Genomic DNA, 23,516 nt, shown 5'->3' with positions numbered 1-23,516 from the left:
GCGACGCTGGGAACTGGGCATATAACACTCCAGCACTGAGGCTGAGACTGAACAGGACCCTGCCAGCACATACATACACCATCCCTTTGACATGATGCAGCTCATCTCTGCCACATCTCACTTCTGAGTAGCCAGAAGCGCGCAGATGTTTATCGCGTCATAGAAGCCTATAAAAGTGCCGCTCTGTTGCTTTGCCAGGAAGCCTAGCTGTGCTTTCATTAAATTATACAGAGAGAGAGAGACAGAGACAGAGACAGAGAGAGAGAGAGAGAGAGAGAGAGAGAGAATCCTGCCAGTGACAACATCTCCTGTAATACAACAGTCATATTTTGCTGGTGATGCATCTATTAAGATGGCAGATGTTTGCTATGTAAATAAACAAACGGGAGATAATAACCCTGTGGCAAGAGGGCATTGTTAATGAGGTGATATATCACCAGGTAGTTGCTGAACTTTAAGTGAGTCCCTGCTGAATCTCACACTGACGACTCCATGTTATTAAAGTCTAGTATCATGGCTGTTGTGTTCAAACAAGTGTGTCTGGTCTGTGAAACCTTCTGTGGTCTTCATCTTTGACCTCATCATGTTCATCTGACTCGTCAACATTACAAGTGGCAGATTTTAAAACATTTTTAGTGACTGTGAGCAGGAGATATTGCCAGAACAACAAGGGGTTTTCTGTATTCACAGCAGAGAAAAAGACCTAAAAGTGTCCATTGTGGTTCACAGTGCTGTAAGCTGCAGTGAGTAAGTGCCCTCAGTGCAGTGTTGTGGGCATGCTTCCCAGTTGCAGACTGCTTTTCCATTGCTTTTATTCTGCCACTGTCTCAAGACGGTCGACCGGCCATTTATACCTGTCAATTGAGCAGCTTGATAGCCTTAAACACATTCTTCAGGATACCAATTTAGCACCAGGCCCATTACTCAGAGGATGTAGCTGCCCACAGTGGTGTTTTATTACCACCCTACTCTACTTAAGGGCCACAGGGGTGTGCCCTGCAGTGCCATGTAGTGCCTTAGGGCCTTCGCACACCTGCTCCGACAAAGTGCAGACTGCAGAGCACTGCTCCGGAAAAGTTCGATTCCATTGTTTTTAATAGAACCCTGCACACTGGCGAGCGATGTCCGCGGACATCGGCTAGCAATTAGAGACGAGTTCTATTTTGTCGGAGCCGCCCATTGACTAGCCATGCTTTGTTCGTGTGAAATTGGGTTTGGGGGTCGGAATTGTGTTAGAAGCGAAAGTGCTCTGCAGTGCTGTCAGAACTGATGTGCGGAGCCCCTTACATGTATTTTCCACTTTACAGTTAGAGGTGACTGTATCAACTGGGGCCCCAAGTGAAAATTCAAAGGAATTGAAAAAAAATCGCAAAATGTGAGCTTTTATTCCCCATCAAGGGGCTTGGGGGCCCCAAGCGTCTGCCTGTCTAGCCTAGAGACAAGATGCGACTTTGACTTTAGGACCCAAGATGGTGAAGCCATGGCGGTGATTCAAAGCAAAGTAGCATGCAATCTGCTTAGTAGGTGTAGGAGTATTTCCTGGACACGTATTAGCCTAAATGTGTTCTGATTTGAGGAGAATTAGTTTGACACATATCATGGCTATTTTCTTTTTTTACAAGGTTATCTTCTACACACCGCGCTCTTCCGTCTTGTTGGTGCGTCTCTGGGGTAATCTAGTAGTAGGAAATGGATCGCACTCAATTTTTCTTCTTTCTTGTTGTTTCCTTTTTATTTTAACATTGCAGGGACTGACATGACAGACGTTTCGGCTGCACAGAGCCTTCTTCAGTGTCACTTAAACAACAAGAAAGAAGAAAAATTGAGTGCGATCCATTTCCTACTATTTTCTTTTTTTAGCCAATCACTATCCTGAGACTCACAGCCATTGGGGAAGATTTTTTTTTAAAAAAGGAAACGTCATGGGAAGTTTTCAGATTTTTTGAAATTAGTTTCTTGTTTTTTATTTAGATCACATATTTCTCCTTTCCTACGTTCTCTGTGTTGTTTCCTGTGCGCAGTCTCTATCCGAGTCTTTTCTGGTGATAGTAGCAACCCAAATGTTGTGCGTTAATTTGACTTGAATACAGACAGCTATCAAAGCTGTTTTGCACTTTTACTCAATCTCTCCGCTTCGGATGCACAGCTTGCACGGATGAGTAGTGCTCTGCTTGATATCTCCAGCTGGGTAGTTCCAAGATCTGTGCCTGGCTGCTCCAGTTGAGCTTGTCTCAGTGAAGCTCCCGAGCTCCCGATGAAAAATGAGCTGCATGATCAGGCTTGATCAGGAAAATGAAAAGGGGTCACATACACTGTCAGAGCTAAGGGTAAAAGATTTGACGAAAACGAATGTGAGAGTTCAGTGGGAACAAAGCTGGTGCATGTCCTAATCCTTGGCAGCTCTGCAGTCTTGGAATGAAAATGAATGACAAGCCGTTTTTTTTAACAGCCCCTTTTCAAGATTGGTCTTTTATAATCTTTTACATAAAAATCCCTTTCAGGAATAGAATTTCAATGACATGGGGGTATGGTGTTCATTGAACCTTGGCGAAAACTTGTCAAGGGGTGGGCCTGCTTAGCTTTTATCACCGGAGCGTGTGCCTCGAGCGAGGTGTAACTCTCCACACACAGTAGAGTGGTGATAAATGGTTTATTTTGGGTCATGGAACCATCTGGCGTGCTCTGCCTTGGATATCCACAAACACACTGATTTGTAGCCGAGTTGATTCTGTTTTGTTTGTTTGTTGGACTTGGCTAGGAGAGCTGTGTGTGGACTAACACCACCCCAGGGCTGCAGGCATCAACATAAACAGTGAGCAAACAAGCATCCCCAAACTCTCTGACCTGCCTGCCCCCCTTGGATACTCACAATAGGCAAACAAACAATTAAAAAGTAGAGGTGCATTTTTCAAATTGTTTTTTAAATGCGGAGGAAAGGAGGTCACTTGCGCTCTAGCTTTCTTGGTGCTCACAGTCTGGGACTGTATTCAGTTTGGAGTAAGCTGGTCCACTTCAAAGGAGACTGGGCCAAGGACGTCTGGAGCACACAGGATAAGTTTTTCTGTTTTTTATTGTGGTGCGAGCATGAGTACCGTTTCAACGCAGTGCGTCTTCATCAGAGTCAAAAAGTTTTTTAAATGCATCAAGTTTGATAGGGTGGAGGGAATTTCAGATTCACTTCAGGTTTCTAACACATCACGCAGGGAGACTTCAAGATCAACATCAGTGGTTATTTTGTCCCCGAGCTGCCAGATAAGTTTGAATCTAAAACAGGATGTAAAACATGTCTAGTCCTGCCAGACAGTGATGCGCTTTTAAAAAGGATATTTGGCTGGACTTAACACAGAGGTATCCGCTGTGAAACATCATGCTTTGAAAATGGTTCATAAATAATATTATTTCTTTGTATAATGCAGAGTCTTGGCGGCTGTCCCTACTTCATGTCCAAAACTAACAAGCCCAGTTTTAAATACAGGATCTAAATTTGTTCATCCTTTCACACTTCCTGCATTTTACCCGCACATCTGTTTGCTTCTAAAAGTTGCAATTAAATTTGAGTGCTTTGGACCAAGTAGCATGATAATAATTAAGTCATCTCTCTTCTGCTAATGCAAAGTAGTGTAAACACAATTAAACATGCAGGTGTTTCTGTGGTGGATCCATGGTGTCATAATCTTCTTACAGTTTTTCTCGATTGCCTCCACACAAGTTCTGGTACTTCACACACAATTCTCGGAACATCTCACCCATTTCCCAACTCCCCTAACCAATGTCACTGAACACTAAACACAATTCCTACTTAACACTCAAATTCCAGTTTTAAAACACACTCTTTTCACACCATTACACACAATTCTCTGGATTACACTCAATTTCCATAAAGAAAAACACTGGGTTTCTCATGGAACACACTGTCATTCACAACACTACAATCAACTGCAACTATGTTCACTTCCTCATCACATGGGCAAACTCTCTTCATACCGGTTTACAATCTGAAATCATCACCAGATAAGGACACACATTGCATGTCATATTGATGAAAAATTAGTGGATGCAAGGAGAAAACCCATTTGTTTAGTTTTTGAACTCAAAAATATGTTATACAAGACATAACTTTCATGTGGTTACCCAATATTTTACAATACATTAGTGCAATTTTTACAGTTTTTCTCGATTGCCTACACACAATTTTCGGAATCGGTCTTCGAATTCTCAAAACTCTACACACAAATCTCCAAACCTCACACACAACGGGCCAAACTCTTCACTACCTCTGAAAAATGCACGTCTTGTCTCAAAACAATGTACTCTCTTCTAAAAACCTAATTTTGTCGTCAAATGACACACACAGACAGTCACAACAATACACATTTGCAGTCCCATTAAAACACTGTTGGGCACAGGGTAAAACTAATTTCTCCCAGTAACTTGGGCTTTTTTTGTTCTGAATTGCATGGATACTGTGACATAAGTTGGAAAAACTTCATTCCCACAACACACAAACAGAAACAGAAAGATTTTTTATGTCTTTTTCACAAAAATAACACAAAGATACTAAAGAGGGTATTTTTCTGTAGTAAAATACTGAAATATTGTTTTTAGACACAGACGTGTATATATTTTACATATTTTTTAAAAATATTAAAAAATTGCACTAATGTATTGTAAAATATTGGGTAACCACATGAAAGTTATGTCTTGTATACGTAACATATTTTTGAGTTCAAATGCATCCACTCATTTTTCATCAATATGACATGCAATGTGTGTCCTTATGGGGTGATGATTTCAGATTGTAAACCGGTATGAAGAGAGTTTGCCCATGTGATGAGGAAGTGAACATAGTTGCAGTTGATTGTAGTGTTGTGAATGACAGTGTGTTCCAAGAGAAACCCAGTGTTTTTCTTTATGAAAATTGAGTGTAATCCAGAGAATTGTGTGTAATGGTGTGAAAAGAGTGTGTTTTAAAACTGGAATTTGAGTGTTAAGTAGGAATTGTGTTTAGTGTTCAGTGACATTGGTTAGGGGAGTTGGGAAATGGGTGAGATGTTCCGAGAATTGTGTGTGAAGTACCAGAACTTGTGTGGAGGCAATCGAGAAAAACTGTATATACACGTCTGTGTACTCTGAGTCTAAAAACAATATTTCAGTATTTTACTACAGAAAAATACCCTCTTTAGTAAGTAGAACACTGTAGAAAATAAGTTTCTACTGTGTTTCAAGTTGAGTATAGAGGGTTTTTTTTTCATAGCAATATTCTATACAGTAATGTATTGGGTTTTTTGTACTGCCAAATAGGCAGTGGGGTTTATCTTTGTGTTATTTTTGTGAAAAAGACATAAAAATCTTTGTTTCTGTTTGTGTGTTGTGGGAATGAAGTTTTTCCAACTTATGTCACAGTATCCATGCAATCCAGAACAAAAAAAGCCCAAGTTACTGGGAGAAATTAGTTTTACCCTGTGCCCAACAGTGTTTTAATGTGTCTGCAAATGTGTATTATAGTGACTGTCTGTGTGTGTGATTTGACGACAAAATGAGGTTTTTAGAAGAGAGTACATTGTTTTGAGGCAAGACGTGCATTTTTCAGAGGTAGTGAAGAGTTTGGCCCATTGTGTGTGAGGTTTGGAGATTTGTGTCTAGAGTTTTGAGAATTCGAAGACCGATTCCGAAAATTGTGTGTAGGCAATCGAGAAAAACTGTAATGGGATGCTCTTCTTGATGCAAACAATGGCCTCGGATATAAAGGCACAAATAGACCAAGCGCGACATGAGCGATTCCAGCGACGTAAGTAATTGACTTTGTATTGAGTCTAAACTAAAGCGATTCTGGCGACTAGAGGCGATCCGCATGACTTGAGCGACAGTTTGTAGTTGGACTATATTATGCAAATTAGCTATGATGTGGTTTGGCGACAGCCGCCACAGCCAATGGGAATGTTGGAATGCTTGCATTCTGCTTTTGACAGACATCAAACTCTGTCGCTTCTATCACTTATATCACTGCTACACAGTCCAGCGATTCTCTGTCGCTTGATCTTGGCGCGGCTGGGGTATTTGCCCGGTAACACTGCCTTACATGTCAGTGCTCAGTGGAGCTGTGTGCTGTTTTATGTTTACAGAAATGGGACCTGTACTTAAAAGTTTACAAAGGTCAGGCCGGTAGTATAGAGTTCAAATTTCACAGGGGTCAACATTATTTTTAATGAGCACAGCTTATAGGGGGATTGTCTGAAGGCATGTGGGGGTTTTTTTAATCAAAGAGAATTGCTCTTGTAATACGGTTCTATTGATTCTGGACCTGTGCCTCAGACATGAACCTGGCACGGTCTCAAGATTGCGTACGCAAGCCGTCCACTTCCACGTCCTTTCGTTTAGTTGTAAACAAACACTTCACACGTGTTGTGTGCTCTGCAGTGGCAGGCAGAGGTCATACATTACACCCTAGAAGCCCTAGAAGATACATGTAGGTGTGTATATGGTGTATGTGCGTGTGCGTGTGTGTGTGGGGGGGTGTTTTTGAGAGAGAGGTAGAAAGCTTGATTGGTCTGTCTTGTCTCATGGTAGATTTAGCTTTTCACTTCAATTTGCTGTTTTTCTGTTCCATATATTCAAAGGTTGTTTTACAAGATTTTGAGGCTTCTCTTGGATTAATGGGATTAAATTACCATTGGATTTTTACCAACCCACTTGAAGCTATTGAACCCCAAATCTAACCTAATCAGAACAGAGAAATATATCATTCATATTTTATTACCTTATCGTTCAATATTTCAAAGACCAATAAATAATGTGCTTCTAACAAGCCAATTGTAGAATCTGATACGAGGCTATGGATCACACACAACATACAACAAGAACAGGAACAAAAAGAGTAGTCTAGTAGTAGTCACTATAAAAATAAAAGCTGTTATTTATTAGTTTGACACATAGGCAGGTGTTTGTACATCATCAGATCATGTATAAAGGTAAAAGCGAAACAGTCCCTGTGCTGGAGTTATATAGCCTATACCGTAGTTTACCGTACTGTAGTTGAAACAGATTTACGGCTTCATGACTCTCATGTAAAGGTGGTTCAGAACGGAAAACTCTTGAGCTCGTCTCTCTTAACACTCTCCACTGCATCGACACTGAAGCAGCGCCCATTCTTCACTGTCCTGTTTTGTGTGAATGGGGGTCATCGCTTCACCATATGGAAGACATTTGGTGTCTACCCAACAATACATAACATGTCAGACCATGTGCCATAAATAATAGCAGGTAAGTAAGAAATACCCTTCCCCCTGGGTCACCTTCTGAATGGGACACGAACATGTGTCCGAACGCTGCATGGGGCTGACAACTCTATTTTTTCCCCTGATGAATTCCCTTGGCGATGCATTGTTATCGCTTGGTTTGCTGTGCACACAATACATTTGGTGTTTGCAGGCCCCTGTATGTGTGTGCGTGTGCACCTATGGGTGCTCTTGGAGTGTAAAAATAACAAGGCTCAATGTTTATCTTTTTCTCTTGTCTCTTGCTCTGTTACCGACACAAACACACACAATCCTTTCCTCCATACACAGACATATGCTCTCCCGGACTCTCACACACACTTTGCTAAAACACATTGTCTGTCTTTTTCAACTTACGTACATTCTCTCTCTCCCTCTCTCTCTCTCTCTCTCTCTCTCTCTCTCTCTCTCTCTCTCTCTCTCTCTCTCTCTCTCTCTCTGATCTCGGATCTCTCTCTCTGCAGTCTCAGCAGAAGTGTATTGTGATCTTTGCCCTGGTGTGCTGCTTCGCTGTGCTGGTGGCCCTGATCTTCTCAGCAGTGGACGTGTGGGGAGAAGATGAGGACGGCATCACCGAGGAGAACTGTAGCAGGAACTGCAGGTACAAGAACTGTAGCAGGAACTGCAGGTACAAGAACTGTAGCAGTTGGAACTGCAGGTACAAGAACTGTAGCAGGACGTGCAGGTACAAGAACTGTAGCAGCTGGAACTGCAGGTACATACAGTAGGAGACCTGTAGCAGGGACTGCAGGAGGGTAGGAGAACTATAGCAGGAACTGAAGATACAAGAACTGTAGCAGCTGGACCTGCAGGCACATATTAGACCTGTAGCAGGAGCCCTATCTCTGTCATTTCGTGAAGTATTCAGGAAAAAATAACTTTAATTTTCGTGGTGCATTCATGTTATTGCCCGTTTTTCGTGGTTGGGCAACGAAACGCTGCCTATTCATTTGAATTGCCATACTGCTGGTATGGTTATCCAAGCGTCTGCAGGGACTGGGAGGGGGTACTGACAGAACACTGCTGATACACTCGGGACTCACTAATTCTACGCCCTTTCGGTACTTACGCCTTATGTCATACGACCCTAAACCTAAACCTAACCCTAACCTTAACCCTAAACCTAAACCTAAACCTAACCCTAACCTTAACCCTACTTAACCCTAAACCTAACCCTAACCCTAACCTTAACCCTAACCCTAACCCTAAACCTAACCCTAAATTGCTTGTTTGAAATGTTTGATTACCATGTGACGGTACCGAAAGGACGTCAAACTAGTGGGTCGCTAGGCAGCAGTCGGGCAATTCAAATGAATAGGCAGCGTTTCGTTGCCCAACCACGAAAAACGGGCAATAACGTGAATGCACCACAAAAATTAAAGTATTTTTTTTCGTGAATACTTCACGAAATGAAAGAGATACGGTTGGTAGCAGGGACTGCAGGAGGGTAGGAGAACTGTAGCAGGAACTGCAGGTACAAGAACTGTAGCAGCTGGAACTGCAGGCACATATTAGACCTGTAGGGACTGCAGGAGGGTAGGAGAACTCTAGCAGGAACAGGACGTGCACATCAGGGGGTATTCGGGATAGGGGCAGTGCTTGGCAGTACAGTAGGATGCAATTCACAAAAAGTCACTTCTACCACTACCACTTCTACCCATCTTTATTCATTTTTTATTCTATATGATATGATACGCATCAAAATAGTTGTTTCACCACATCAGTTTCCCGTAAACATATTAATACATGGTTAGAAAGTGTTTATACAGCACTACAGCACATCGCTTTGCGATGTTGTGTGTTGCAAGCCATCTTTGCCTAAAACATTGTATGAGTGGAGTATATAACTCTAGAGCAGTGCTTCCCAAACTTTTTCACATCACGTACCCCTTGAAGCATTTCAGCTCCATCCGCGTACCCCCCCCCCCCCCCCCCCCCCCACACAAAAAAAAAAAAACATTAATTAAATTCCCTCACTTAGACCTGTATCAAGCTGAAGTTGTTGCAACATGTTCTGTAGGCTACACCAGTTGGTCACTAAAGGCTTCCAGCCAGAGATGTAATGGCCCATTAAGGTTGCTAAATTCACATGTTTTCAACCAGTTGTTTAGCGATCCATCAGCACTTACTAAGGAGAGGGTACTTATAGGTGTCCATGTAGATTAAAATGTGCCATGCTGGTAGCCATATCAACTTTGTAGCCAAAGTTAATATTTGAATGAAATTGGATGGACCTGTGACTGCGCCTACATTGAAACTAAATTGAACATTCAGCGCCAAGCTCATCAAATTAATTTGTTCACGGCGAATTACGGATATTTAGGGTGGTGTTAGTAGGTACGATGACTGCTCTTGGCTAAAAAATGACATTGCATGAACATAGCAGTTCGCTAAGAGCATGCTAAAAGCATGCTAATAAACACATAGCCTGCAATATGCCTGACGAACCAGATGACAAAGCTTATATCAAAATTCCAAACAAGTAGCAAGTTATTATCTTACTCTTGGCGTAATCACAGGTACTTGTGGGTTGAAGCAAATAGTCCAGAAACTCTTCAACAACTCCAGAAAGTAGTGTGATGATGCTTTGTTATTCATTTGATGCTGCACTATGCAGACTGAGAGACTGCCGCAGGGACTCGTCTCTTCCTCCGGGAGATGGAACACAGAGATGTGCCATGCACACGACTCTCCTAAACAGCTGATTTTGCGATTAACCCCCATGGAAAAATAAATTAAGATGTATAGGATACTGAAACAATTTAACCAATACCCATGACATACCCAAAACATCAATGCCCATTCCTGATTCGAATATTAAAAGGTATTGATTTTTTTTTCCTGCATTTTTTTTTTTTTTTTCAAAATTCAAAATCTTCTCGCGTACCCCCTGCCACCACCTTGCGTACCCCTAGGGGTACGCGTACCATAGTTTGGGAAACACTGCTTTAGAGCATGCTAGGCTATATAACTGTGTTCTATCAGTGGAAAGACAGTATTTTTGTGAGGTCTTATGTTACTTATGCTACAAGCTACTTGACCTCTGAATTTACCCTCGGGGATCAGTAAAGTTACTCTACTCTACTCTCTTTGAATACTGGGCACATAGAAAGTGTTGTGCCGTGTACAGACCAAGAGCGAACGGAGCGAATGAAGCGACGGAAGTCATTATTTCTCTATGGAGGGCACGCGACCTGCGCTACCAAAGCGAATTCGCCAGGAGCGAAGCTTCTTGCGCGACCAGAGCGAATTTTGAAGATTAAACTGAATCTAATCGCAGGCGAATTCGCTCTGACGCTGTTCGGCGAAAACCAATAGCAACATTCATATCTCCGAATGTCCCAGGCTGTCAAGCCAGAGCCGTTATGTGATTAGCTGAGTTAAACATGTCAATGCTGCATCTGGAGCAAATACAGCGAATTCAAGGCGAAACTTCTTCTACTACCCACGCTACCAGGCAGCGTAGTTCACTCTTGGTCTGGACACGGCATTACCCAAAATATACCAAGAAGATCAGAGAGGGGGTTGCTGTGACTGAGTGGGTTGAGGTGCTATGACATGGATCCGGGGACCCGGGTTTGATTCCATCCATGGGTCATTTATTGGCACTCCCCCATCTCTCTCCCCCGCTGGTTTCCTGTCTCTTTCACCTATGCTGTCATAGCGAAGGCATAAAAGACCTAAAACCCCTAATAACAAATCCGACAGGCAGACAACGATGCGTCCGAACATTTTTGACAATTTTGACATTTGACATTTTTGACAAAAAAAGTTCATATGAATCATAATTCAGTGGTTTATCATCAATTTGAAGCAGTTTTCAATGATTGGAAAAACACGTCACGGCGAACGGACCAACGAACAAACCAATGGACGGACAAAGCCTCATATAGAGATGCGTGGACGCATCTAAAAACCCTAAAAATATAATGAAATTCATAATATAATGCCACTAGTAACACTAACCTGCAGTACTGAACCAAGATGAAATGTTCCACAAGCCTTCTTACAGTATGTAGCCTACTCTTGTAGCTTTTCCCACCCAGTTGGTTCAATGATGTAAGATGTAACTTCTCATCCTTTATTGCTTTTGCAACGATGACACGGATAATAATTTTGACGGCGCCAGTATTGTGGGGGTGACCTTTTGCTTCTATAAAACCACGTACCATGGGCGCCTTTTACGGTGATGTAGCTGTCTGTATGTATAGCCCAATAGAAGTCATTGGCAGATGTACAGAACAGAATGCAACACAAACAGTAATGCAGAGCAGAGCACAGGTCTGTCAGTCAGTCTGTAGAAGAGTCACTTCTGTTGTTTCCATTCAATGTGGAATGTTCTAGAATTTTCTCTTTGTAAATAAGCCAATCAGTGCATGTCACCACACTCTAACCACAATTAACAACACAGATCCAACCGCCCACCCAACGCTGCGTGGCGTAATGCAGTTATGGATGCAGCTGGATGGAGCCATGTAGACACCACCCAACATCAAAAGGAATAATATATTCAGCCATCGGAAAAGAGATAGAGGCTACTTGTATATCACCAAGCAGAAAGATGATACTGAAAATGATATGCAATTCTACACCGCTCAAAAATAGGCATTTGTAAAGCAAGAACCAGCCTGTGACAAACAAATATTATGTGGCATGGATCTGTTTATAGAATTGGATTACATGGAATAGCCAAGTAAACGTTGACATGTGTTTTCAATGCATTTTTGCCATTGTGCAGTTAAGGCTAGGCCTACAAACTGTGAAGTGAAATGGTATTAGAGGCGCATATGTCGTGATGACGTTACGTCCAAAAGGAGGTGCTGAAATGTCGTTAGGCCGCGAGTGTCCTCCTCCTCCTCGCTATTAGCACCCTGGCATCCGTGATCATTGTGGGAGTGGATTGAAGTCTGATGGACCCATTTGGGTATCATTACACTGCAATTCACAAATCGCCGCTGGTGCCAATTTATGTACTGTAGGTTGTTACTGGAACATCTCCCAGACCGAGCCATTTAAACCTGCCCCCAAGAGCAATCTGCTCTCCATTTCCCACCAATAAGTGTCGAAAATGTAATCTTGCGCGCTAAAGTTGAAATTGATTCCTCCATCACCCCGCTCTCCCCCATCACCCTCTTTTCTTCTCCGAGTGTGTGTGTGTGTGAGAGAGATGGAAGACTCTTTCAGGGTCCCCCACCTCACGCTCCCTCTCGCTCTCCCCTCTAAATATATCCATTTTCCCTTTACCCGCCGACAGCCTTTATCACCTCTCTAACTGCTCTACCCCCAGAGAACAAAGGGCATCAGGGCCTCTGTTAGCTGTCAGTGCATGTCACAATGATTAGACCTCAGCACTTGTTTCCATCCTGCGGTGGAGCTTTGATCAGATGCTCAGCAGTACAGAACTGAACAGCACGGACCCGGAGCCGATCCTGCAAGCAAGCAGGCCCACCGACAGGAGGGGGACAGAGGGGTATGTTGTCCTGGGCCCTGGGATATATAGGGTGCCCATAATTGGGTGCCCATTGTATGTATTGGGTAGGGGGGCCTTTCAGATGACTTTGTCCTGGGCCTGGCAAAAGCTGTCAGCATCCCTGCCTGCAAGGCTGGGGTGAGTTTCTCAAAAGAGAAGTTGTTGGCCTATTAGCAACTTCGATAGTTGCCAATGGGAAAATGCATTGAAAACAACAAAGTAGCTAATGTAGTAAGCAACTTTGGTTTTGAGAAATTCACAACAGCATTGCCTTGAGACTACTAAGCCTTTGTTTTGTGATGTTTTGTCTTGACTAGATAGAGCACTATTCTGACACGATGCCCTCTACTAGATATTCTGAAGAGCAGTGCACTGACTAAAAGACTCATTAGCTATAGGGGGAAAACGTAGCTCTGCATGTTTCAGACACAAATTGCCCAGTCACTTCAGGACATTCTTTGTCAACATAGGGACTGCAGACTGCAAGCGGAGAGGTGCTTTTATGAGATTGCAAGGAGCTTATATAATAGCACACAAAGAGATGTGATGTATTGAAATCCGCTCGCAGAATTGGGACAGCTCAGCCTACCCTCCAACAAAATGTGTCATAAACTATTCGCATTGCTTCGATCGCGTCTTTTTTTGTCAGAGCAATAATATTCACTTTTTGAAAATGTAAGGCATCATGCATAGGAAAATTTGACAGTTCTAATCTACAGTTTTAGATTAGGTGAATTATTCATTAAATGTCATGCACTACGCATATGTAGGTGTATTATCTGTGTATGTTGTGCATTTAACTGCCAAATCTTCGACGTAATTATATATCTCCACAGTCCATACAAGAGAGATGAAACACTGTGAAATGTCTAGCTCTCTCTGGAAGCAATGTTGATTTGGAGGCAAAGGAACAGATCAAATGAGGACGTCTGGGTCTAGGGCTGCTAAAAAGAAAATCAATTACTTCCACAAGACCTCCGATCCAATTAGGCCCAGCGTCTTCCTGGTGGGGCATGTAGCAGACCTGGGCCCACTTCATTATCCTCTCCTCAGTCACACGCCGCATTCCCCTCTGCTTTATGCAGCAGCCATATTTGTACTTCAAATGGATCATTGTTGGGTTTTAGTTTCTCTGATGCTCAAACCAGTCATTCTCGGGAGAATGGCGCAACAACACTCCCACCGCTGAACACACACTGACTGTCGAAATTTCAGACACTTATCAGTACCGGTAGGTCGGCAATCGTTCTGTGGCTGTGCCATGTGTGATTTATTATGCTTTCCCACCACATAAAATGAAATAACTGAGTGAATGGTAAAAGCAAATGTTTAAGTATTCAGGCTGCCGAAAATTATTTGAAGCAAGATCTTCAATATTAATGTCTCCCCATGGTGTGTGCCTTTTGTTGTAGCATGTGTCTATGTTCACTTTTTCATACTTGCGGAACGAAAAATATATCCTCCTCCTATCTCGGGTGTGTGTGTGTGTGTGTGTGCGTGCGTGCGTGCGTGCGCGCGTGTGTGTGTGTGCGTGCGTGCGTGTGTGCGTGTGTGCGTGCGTGCGCGTGTGCGTGCTAAGACTGAAATTACATAGCTAGGGCAGATGAAAGCTGAGAAACCCTTAGTAACGTTGGTAGAGATATAGCCAACCAAGACCCCTCATGTAGCTTCAGGCAACTGAGGCTACTGACTGCAGCAGAAGCTTCCGTGACTAGAATGACCACTCGTTCACCCACCATTCCCTCCTCCCAGCAAAGCCCAATCTGTCAGTCAGGCCATAGTTTATAATGCCTCCCTACTTTGGTATATATGTAAACTTAAGCTATTTCAAGACCACCATGAGGACCACTCTGTTGTATTGCAGACAACTTAGAAAAGAAGATAATTGCTAAATTATGCACATATCCTTAAATGCCTCCCTACTTAGTAAGCTTGAGATATTTCAAGATCTTCACAGCGCTCTCCTGTTTGCCATTGTCTCTGGTGATTATGCAATTAGCACTGGAGATAGCAGAGGTTGTTGAGCGGTGAGCAGCTACTGTCCACTCGAAAAACAAAGCAAGGGACATAACAGGGCCGCGGACAGCTTTGACTGGGCCAAGGACAAAATCACCTTCAAGGGTCCCGCAACTATTACACTGTAATGAGTACCCCCACCCCACAGGCCAGGGACAACTTACCCCTTTGTCCACCCGTGTCGACTTCCCTGGATGATAAGGGCTAATGGAAGACTGGAAACAGCAATCATGTGGATGGCTGTGAGATGAGAGATGGATATCTCAAAATGTTTATTCTGGCCTCTGCCATCTGCATGTAATGCTAGGCTAAATCAAGCAGTGGATAATAACAAAAGATATGGAGATGTGTTTGTCCTTGTCACTGCACAATGTCTCTTAAAGCATGGAGTGGAGGAGGCCATCCAGATTTCATACGTCAGATGCCAGCATAATTAGCCTATATGATTTGTCATGAGGATGCCCACATCAAGACTTAGCCAGATGGGACCTGCAACAATCACTTCTTCTGTTTTGAATTGACTCTTTTGATTTGACAAATGTTAAATTACATTAACATTTGGTTGCTGAAAACCATACTTCATTGCAATAATGGAGACAGGCAGTGGCTTAGCGCCGCCAGAATAACAGTCGTAATCACGTTTGCACATTCTTCTGTTGGGGTCTCAAATGTCCGTCCGGAGGGTGGGATATCGATCCAGAGCAGATACGAGGTGAAACCTAAAACTGGAAGACGGGCCGTCTCTTGATGGCTCTCTTCCTGTGATAAAAAAACATCTTCACGTCCGCTGTAACAAAAAGACCCTTCCTTACAAGTGTAAAAAACGTACACAAATTCATCAAGAAAATTATGAGATTGTGAGTAAAGCATACATAAACAGTGATTTCCAGTCACGAACGAGCGCTGTCAGGATGTTTGAGTGGAGGACATTAAATTTCACGCTTGGGTTCAGTGATGCAAACTAAACCGATCAGTCATTTTTAGGGGGGAGCCGACAGGTGATTTTATGACATATTTTGCAGGTTAATGCTCAGTAAATGCAGCATGTATGTATGTGCACTGTTGTAAAGGGCTGGACTGAAGACCAAAAGTCATCCCAGAGATTTGTGTCTTAAACTGGCCCCTCACATAGGCCTATAAGCCGATTCCGAGACATTTAATTCAGAATTAACTCAATTAAAATCTGAATAAAACTTAATCTTAATTCTGCTTTGAAAACATCATGTAAATGCCGCGCAATTCATGGGTGCATTTCTCGAAACCGTAGTTGCTTTACTACATTAACTACTTTGTTGTTTTCAATGCAATTTGGTAACTACCCAAGTTGCTAACTGGTTAACAACTACTCTTTTGAGAAACGCACCTCAGAATTATATGAAAGTGCAATGCAAACTCAACGGAACAATTTAATTCTGAATGATTAATTCAGAATTAAAAAACATCATGTAAACGTGTCCACTATCCTGCTTGACTCCGTCAATCTATAACGGAGATGGAGCATTGGGCCTGGCCCTCTACACTGGGGATTCACAAAAACTAGGGTACTTCGTTCGGACGTGCCTACGGCACTAGTGATGCGCGTCCTCGTTGCCGAGCTGCAGTGGGCACTGCACTGGGACTCACTAGTTTCAAACAAGCGATTTAGGGTTAGGTTTAGGGTTAAGGTTAGGGTTAGGGTTAGGTTTAGGGTTAAGGTTAGGTTTACTGCAGGGTTAAGGTTAGGGTTAGGTTTAGGGTTAAAGGGAAAAAACGTTTTTTTGCATGTGGGGCCTTATTTCTGGAATAAAACACATCACTCTACACACCCATACCACTTTTTTCCCATTTGATGCAGTTTGGAAGATTTTGTGTCAGACGGTATCCACTCAACGGTAGCCGTAGGGGCAATATTTCCAAGCCCATAAATGACTTGTCCCCACTTTTTAAACGTTGTGCAGATGTGCCATAGTCGAATCAAACACTTCCCGCTTCTGTCACACCCCCGCCTACTTGTTCTCATTTATTTCTGAAAACGGCAATGAAGGCGGCACCGTGACGTCATCGGCTGGCATTTATTCTGACAGCAGGCGGTTGAGCTTCATTCGCTCGCTCAATCAGCTAGGACTGCAAAACGCTTGTAAACATTTGCTTTTTGGGAGTACTATTTGGATTTTGCAAAAATGATTCGAATGTGTACATTCCCAGGATGCGAAAACAAGATGACTAGATGGACATCCTTGTCTTTTCACCGGCTTCCTCTGCAAAACCGAGAAGTGTTGAGACTGTGGCTTATCGCAATGAGAATGGTTAGGTTTAGGGTTACGATTAGGGACGGTGTGGACGGTTGTCAAGGCGACGATTCAAACGTCGTCGGCAACAAGAACGCACATAGCTATTGTGACGTAGGCACGTAATACCGCCTCCGAACGAAACAACCTAGAATTTGTTTGTCCCCTCTAAACTGTGGGCCAGACCCTAAGAAAAAGCAACAACAACAAAAAACAGCAGTAGCTTGCCCCTGGGCGCTGTCAACCCACTGGGAAAATGCCCTGTATGCCAGATTACCAGCCCAGTCCAGTCCTACTGTTGGACGGCTGCTGGTTCAGATAGGTATCTGCATGTCGGCAGCCCAATAGCTCACTCATCTGCCCCGCCCCTCCTGACAGGGCTGCCTGTCAACACGCCAGTCAGCAAGGTAGGCCTTGATTAATGTCCTAAACCCACAACATTTAATTACGTTGAGCATTATGTTGAACACGATTCAGTCAACATGTCAAGATGCACGTATTCACTATTCTTATCAGTGCAGTTGCAATTTCTTCCAGCTTTCAATCTCGTGATCAAAGACCCGTTTTCACATGCATGTGGATGAGTCTGTCTGTCATCTTCTCACAGGCTGCATCTATCCTGGGTAGGACACGGGACAGAAATTCATTATACTGTGTTCAGATTAAATTCACGTTTATCTTTCTCATTGACATTTTCAAGATGAGGGTGTAAATGTCTGCGGTTTTATCTTATTCTTCACTGGTGCCCTAAATGTGTGAGACAATATAAGCCTGCAACCAATCTATAAGCACACAATACAGTACATTGCATTAGCTGCTCTAATCACCCTTAGACAAACGAAATTGAATACCAAAGGTCAGAAATTATTTAGATGAGCACGGTGCAAGATGAATGTGTTCATGAAAAGTCCCTGACACTTTGACTATGGAAGCGGAGATGACAATCTCCTTGCTGGTTTGAGAGACGCAGTGGCATAAATCAGGGGATTTGCGAGGCACAGCTCCAAAGTCCCTATATGCTGTAAATTCAGAATAAATGCCCTGACAGGGAATCTCTCCTTAGCCTGAGTGTGCTGCAGACAGAGTAAGGCATGTGATGTATGGGGATGACATATAGGACTTATGGGTTAAGGCGGTGAGTTTAAAATAAATAAATAAATAAGATGACTCTCAATATTGTATAACTAAAATAGAGTGCTCAGATTTATTGCTGATTATGTGCCAAAAATACAAAAAATACAGCAGTGTCTTTCTTTGATCACAGCAAAATGTGGGCTACATAATGCAACACATGGAATTAAACAGCATGTTATTAAAGAGTAACAACAGTCAATGATCTATCTATCTATCTATCTATCTATCTATCTATCTATCTATCTATCTATCTATCTATCTATCTATCTATCTATCTATCTATCTATCTATCTATCTCAACGAGTTTCCACCCCTTTGTCATCTATTTTTAACCTTGGCTACTATTCTTACTGTAAAAACAGCCATGTCCTTGTCTGCCTTTGCAAAAAAACTATGGGATAAAACCACATAGTGAAACCACAAATACTACTTAAGGTTACCACTGTAGGGGTAATATTATTACGTCTGTCGCTGACTTTTTCCTATTTTTAAAAACACCATCTTAAATTTCTGTTGTGCAGTAGTGGGAACGGACTGGAGGTCAAAATCCCATGTCTCAGTGTCTCCGTAGAAGCCACGGCTGTGTGGCTGTCTGCCGCCTTTTCTCTTCTCGTCCACGGTTCCCGGGAGAGTTTAAGTGCACTAACACTCCAAATATTATCTTTCCATTCCGTGCGCCAGCCACGGTGCAGAGCTCTTTGTTCAGTGTGAATTGGTGTCACGCAAGGTGAGGACGTATCTCCTCCTATACATCATTTACGCCGGCCCAGAAACGGCTCCATTAATCCATCATGAGAACCACATGTAACCTTCATCACCCCCCAGCCTCCACACACACACACACACACACACACACACACACACACACACACACACACACACACACACACACACACACACACACACACACACACACACACACACACACACACACACACACACACCTCTCAGAGCAGCGTCATCCTTTATGCTAAACCCTAAACACTGTCCTCCCGCTCCGCTCCTCGCTCTCATCACACATTGCCACGGTCTCATGGTTTACAATCTACAGGGCTGGCTGCAGCCATTCATTTGCTGCGGCGCGGCTGCCCAGGCCAGGTAAAACGAGCGGAGTGGCTGGCCGTGTTCACTTCGCACTTCAGTTCCTCCATTACCGTTCCACATGATTTACAACCCCCACCACCACCACCACCACCAACTCCACTGCGCCCCCCTCCACCTCATCAGGTTCCCCATTGCTTTCTGCAGCTCCCCTTCAATGTTGAATCTTTCCCACTTGCATGACAAATGTATTCCGAGCAGCACTGTGTTTCTCTGAATCAATGGTCTGGTCTGGCAGGCAAGCGGAGGGGCATGAGTCAGGCACGATGGAATAAGCTCGGTAGGCCTATGTCTTAAGGTAATCCAATCAAGCACATTTCCAACCACATGCGTGGGTAATATGGAGATGAAAGATATCCCTGAGAAGATGAAGTGACGATTGTTATCATTTCAATGTCATTAATTACGTGGCAATTTGTTTTATGTGTTGTCCGAAATCCTGCCACTGCTATGCACTGTAAAGTTTTAAGTTGAAGATGCAAGCCATTTCATGTGCTTTATTTCATTGTAAAGATGACAAATGCAAATGATCCTCCCCCACAATGTATTTCCTGTTATCAAACCCAAAGTCAAAGTGCACTTTATTGTCGATTCACAATGTAACAAGCAGTGTACACACAGGGTGTTTAGACTGCTAATGTGCGCCCAACAAAACCAGCACTTAACATCTGATGTTTTCCTCAGGATGATTATTGTGGAGAATATTCCAGAAGACGTGTCATTGGCCCACAACGGGACCACTCCTCTCGCCGCTGGCCTCCATCACCTGCTGGATCTGGCCACGCGCCAGGTGGAGATCGTCTCGCCTCACTGGGCTCTAAACTCCACCGAGTACGAGTCCAGCATCCCCACTGCAAAACAGGTATGGGATCTGTCTTTCTTTCTTTCTTTCGTTCTTTTTTCTTTCTTTCTGTTTCGATCTTGCTCCCACACACACACAGTCCCGTACGCGTGCGCGCACGCACGCACGTACGCACGCACGCACGCAAGCACACACACACACACACACACACACACACACACACACACACACACACACACACACACACACACACACACACACACACACACACACACACACACACACACACACACACACACACACACACACACAGTTTTATATCCAGGCAGTCATAGATTTAGGATGTTGTAATTGTTTGATGCAGACGTGACATGGGCCATGTCTTGGCAACCAACACAAACAATTATCACTAAGTTGATCAATTGACCAATCAATCGCATTGCTCATCTGTCATTATCCTAACAACAAAAAAGTGGATACATGCACACATGCTCACGCGCACACGCACACGCACACGCACACGCACACGCACACGCACACGCACACACACACACACACACAAACACACACAGTAACTCAATCCCCCCTGTCACAGATGTTTTCCACAGCCATTTCTTTTTCCACAGTGTGTGGCAGTGCTATTGCGCTGGTGCCAGAGGCATCTGGCCCATACTGAGAGGGTGCTGATTGAACTAAGAGTTGGAGCCGGTGTCGCAAGCAGGCTTTTCTTTTCTTTTTTTGTCAGACTGAACAGACACGTGTCAATGTCGGCCCATAATGGCTTCCCGCAGGCAGGCACTGTGACACCATGGATTTTTTTTTTGCTCTGGGCGTCCCCTTTCTATCTTGTCTAACTGCTTACGAGAGCTATACACACAGATTGACACTGTCAGCATATATTGTGTACACACACACATGACATGAAAGCAGATGTGAGTAGCATATGGTGTTATTATTTACAGTACATGTATTCCATCATTAATGTCAGCGCCACGGCACTACACCATACAGTATGTATAAAGAGCAGAAATTCTCCGAACAATAAAAGTTTCAACACAAGCAAGTTCAGCATTTTTCCCCTTTGGAATATGTATATTGCTTGTAATTATTTCTGACGGTGCCAATTGAAATGGGACTGTGTGTGCTTTTCTGTCCGCTGCTCTCACCTCCATCCCCATCCTGTTTGCCAAGTAGATTTTGTGTTTGTCAAGTATGCTAGTTGAAGCCTCATTACACAGCCAAATAAATTCTATTTTCACAAAAGTGCAGCTCATTGCTTGTCAGCCGTTCTCTTCCTTTTCCTGTCAGTAGCCTACACAGACCGTGTGCAGCAGCGCTGGAAATATTCTACCATTTAAAACATAACACAAAGGAATTTGTTTACGGCAGAGCCTGCCACTTATCAGCCCCAATCTATCTAGAAGTACACCTTGGAGCAAAGGGGCATCTTTACTACACGGTCAGTGGAGAGCAAAATAGAGGAGTTGATGGGTGTAAATGTATTTAGCATTATTTTACATGCATATTGTGCAATATTAGACAAACTTGCCTTAGCTCGTCAACGTATGCAGATGTTAGTAGTATGTAACATGCTGTTTATACTTATCACATTTCTGTTTATAATGATAATAATAATTTGGAACAGAGAAGCCAAGGTTGCACCATAGTATATTAGACAGTCTTGCCTTTGATCACCAGAGCACCAGGGCCTTCTTACCCTGCTATACTGAGCAAAAATGTTATATTTTTTGAGCCATGAAGCCAGCAATCCAAGGTCCCTTTGGGAGGCAGTAGCTGTCTGCGGTTGTTCAGCCTTGACTTCCGCTGACCCTTTCCTCCTCTCCTCTCCTCTCCTCTCCTCTCCTCTCCTCTCCTCTCCTCTCCTCTCCTCTCCTCTCCTCTCCCTCCTCCTCTCCTCTCCTCTCCTCTCCTCTCCTCTCCTCTCCTCTCTCTCCTCCTCCTCCTCTCCTCCTCTCCTCTCCTCTCCTCTCCCTCCCTCCTCTCCTCTCCTCTCCTCTCCTCTCCTCTCCTCTCCTCCTCCTCCTCTCCTCTCCTCTCCTCTCCTCTCCCTCCTCCCCTCCCCTCCCCTCCCCTCCCCACCTCTGCTCTCTCTCTCCCTCCCCTCCTCTCCCCTCCTCTCCTCTCCTCTCCTCTCCTCTCCCTCCCCTCCCCTCCTCTCCCCTCCTTGCCTCTCCCTCCTCTCCTCTCCCTCCTCTCCTCTCCTCTCATCTCCTCTCATCTCCTCTCCTCTCCTCTCCTCTCCCCTCCTCTCCTCTCCTCTCCTCTCCTCTCCTCTCCTCTCCTCTCCTCTCCTCTCCTCTCCTCTCCTCTCCTCTCCCCTCCCCTCCCCCTCCCCTCCTCTCCTCTCCTCTCCTCTCCTCTCCTCTCCTCTCCTCTCCTCTCCTACAGGGCCGGTTCTTGTTCCACAGATTGATGGGCCTGAAGTCCCAGAAGGTCAATCTGAAGGTGGCCAGTGGTCTTACTCTGGAGGACTCCAAAGAGCTGAAGGTCCTCTCTCGTCATGGTAGGTCTGTCCAGTCCCCTCTGAACTGTGCTTCATCACTGTGCTGCCCAAGATGATGAAGACATAAACAGAATTGTGCACACTTTTGGTTGTCTGTGGAAATGACACCAAAACATGAATAACTGCTGTAGAAAAAAAATGGTGATTGCATCATTAAGCCTGTAGTGATTTGTCATTAACGGTGTAGATACAGTGCAATGTGTATACCTTGTATTTCACGTTGTTAATAAAAGGATGAATGATGAATAATAACTGCAGGATATAGTAATATTTAGGTAGGCCTAATCAACAATCTTATCCAGCCCCTATTACTGTAAGCCGTAAGTGACTTGTCTTGGCAGGTGCGGATATCCACTACCTGAACATGACTATCCTGACCAATGGGAAGCTGCTGTCCTCCTTCTGGGTTGTGGACAGGAAGCATGTCTACATCGGCAGTGCCGGCATGGACTGGAGAGCGCTGTCCACGGTAATGGACCTCATTAATATGACACATTACGTTACATTACAGTGCATTACACCATCCAGCGCTGGGAGCGGCAAACACACTACACAAGGATATTATGTTGTTGATTTATTTTGCCGGGAGCTTATTATTAAGTTTCTTTGGCAACACGAGTCTACTCTTAAAGTCTGTGTAGCCCTAGATAACTCACCGTATTCACCCCCGTTTTTTCCCCACTCTACATCGCGTTGCCTCGGTTGTTTGCGTGCCGTATGTTCGTTTGTGCATGCATGTGGCGAAGGGAGCCTCTGGCAAAAACACAGCGAACCTTATCAGAGGTCCAGATGAACGCCACGGGAATGTGAATGGGCTTTTTGAAATGGAAATGAGGCGGGCAGTGGCGTGGACAGACATTTTGGGGGGCAGGTGCTCGAGGGGGGACGGAGGGCATGTGGAACTTATGGCTGCCTTACTAGGCTAAGA

The 23,516-nt window shown here is 43.9% G+C and overlaps 1 protein-coding gene across 1 annotated transcript in view; it reads left to right on the top strand.

Moving 5' to 3' along the window:
• Nucleotides 1–23,516, top strand: part of LOC134440751 (inactive phospholipase D5-like) — a 65,311-nt gene that overhangs the window by 27,502 nt on the left and 14,293 nt on the right. Inside the window, exons 2-5 of the mRNA XM_063190857.1 lie at nt 7,739–7,875; nt 19,947–20,124; nt 22,474–22,588; nt 22,930–23,057. Coding sequence (XP_063046927.1) covers nt 7,739–7,875; nt 19,947–20,124; nt 22,474–22,588; nt 22,930–23,057 — 558 coding nt within the window. The remainder of the gene's footprint in view (nt 1–7,738; nt 7,876–19,946; nt 20,125–22,473; nt 22,589–22,929; nt 23,058–23,516) is intronic.

Source organism: Engraulis encrasicolus, chromosome 24, assembly GCF_034702125.1.
Source record: "Engraulis encrasicolus isolate BLACKSEA-1 chromosome 24, IST_EnEncr_1.0, whole genome shotgun sequence".
In the NCBI taxonomy this organism is placed as follows: Eukaryota; Metazoa; Chordata; class Actinopteri; order Clupeiformes; family Engraulidae; genus Engraulis; species Engraulis encrasicolus.
The sequence above is the reverse complement of the archived record's forward strand: the minus strand, read 5'-3'. Positions and strand labels throughout refer to the sequence as shown.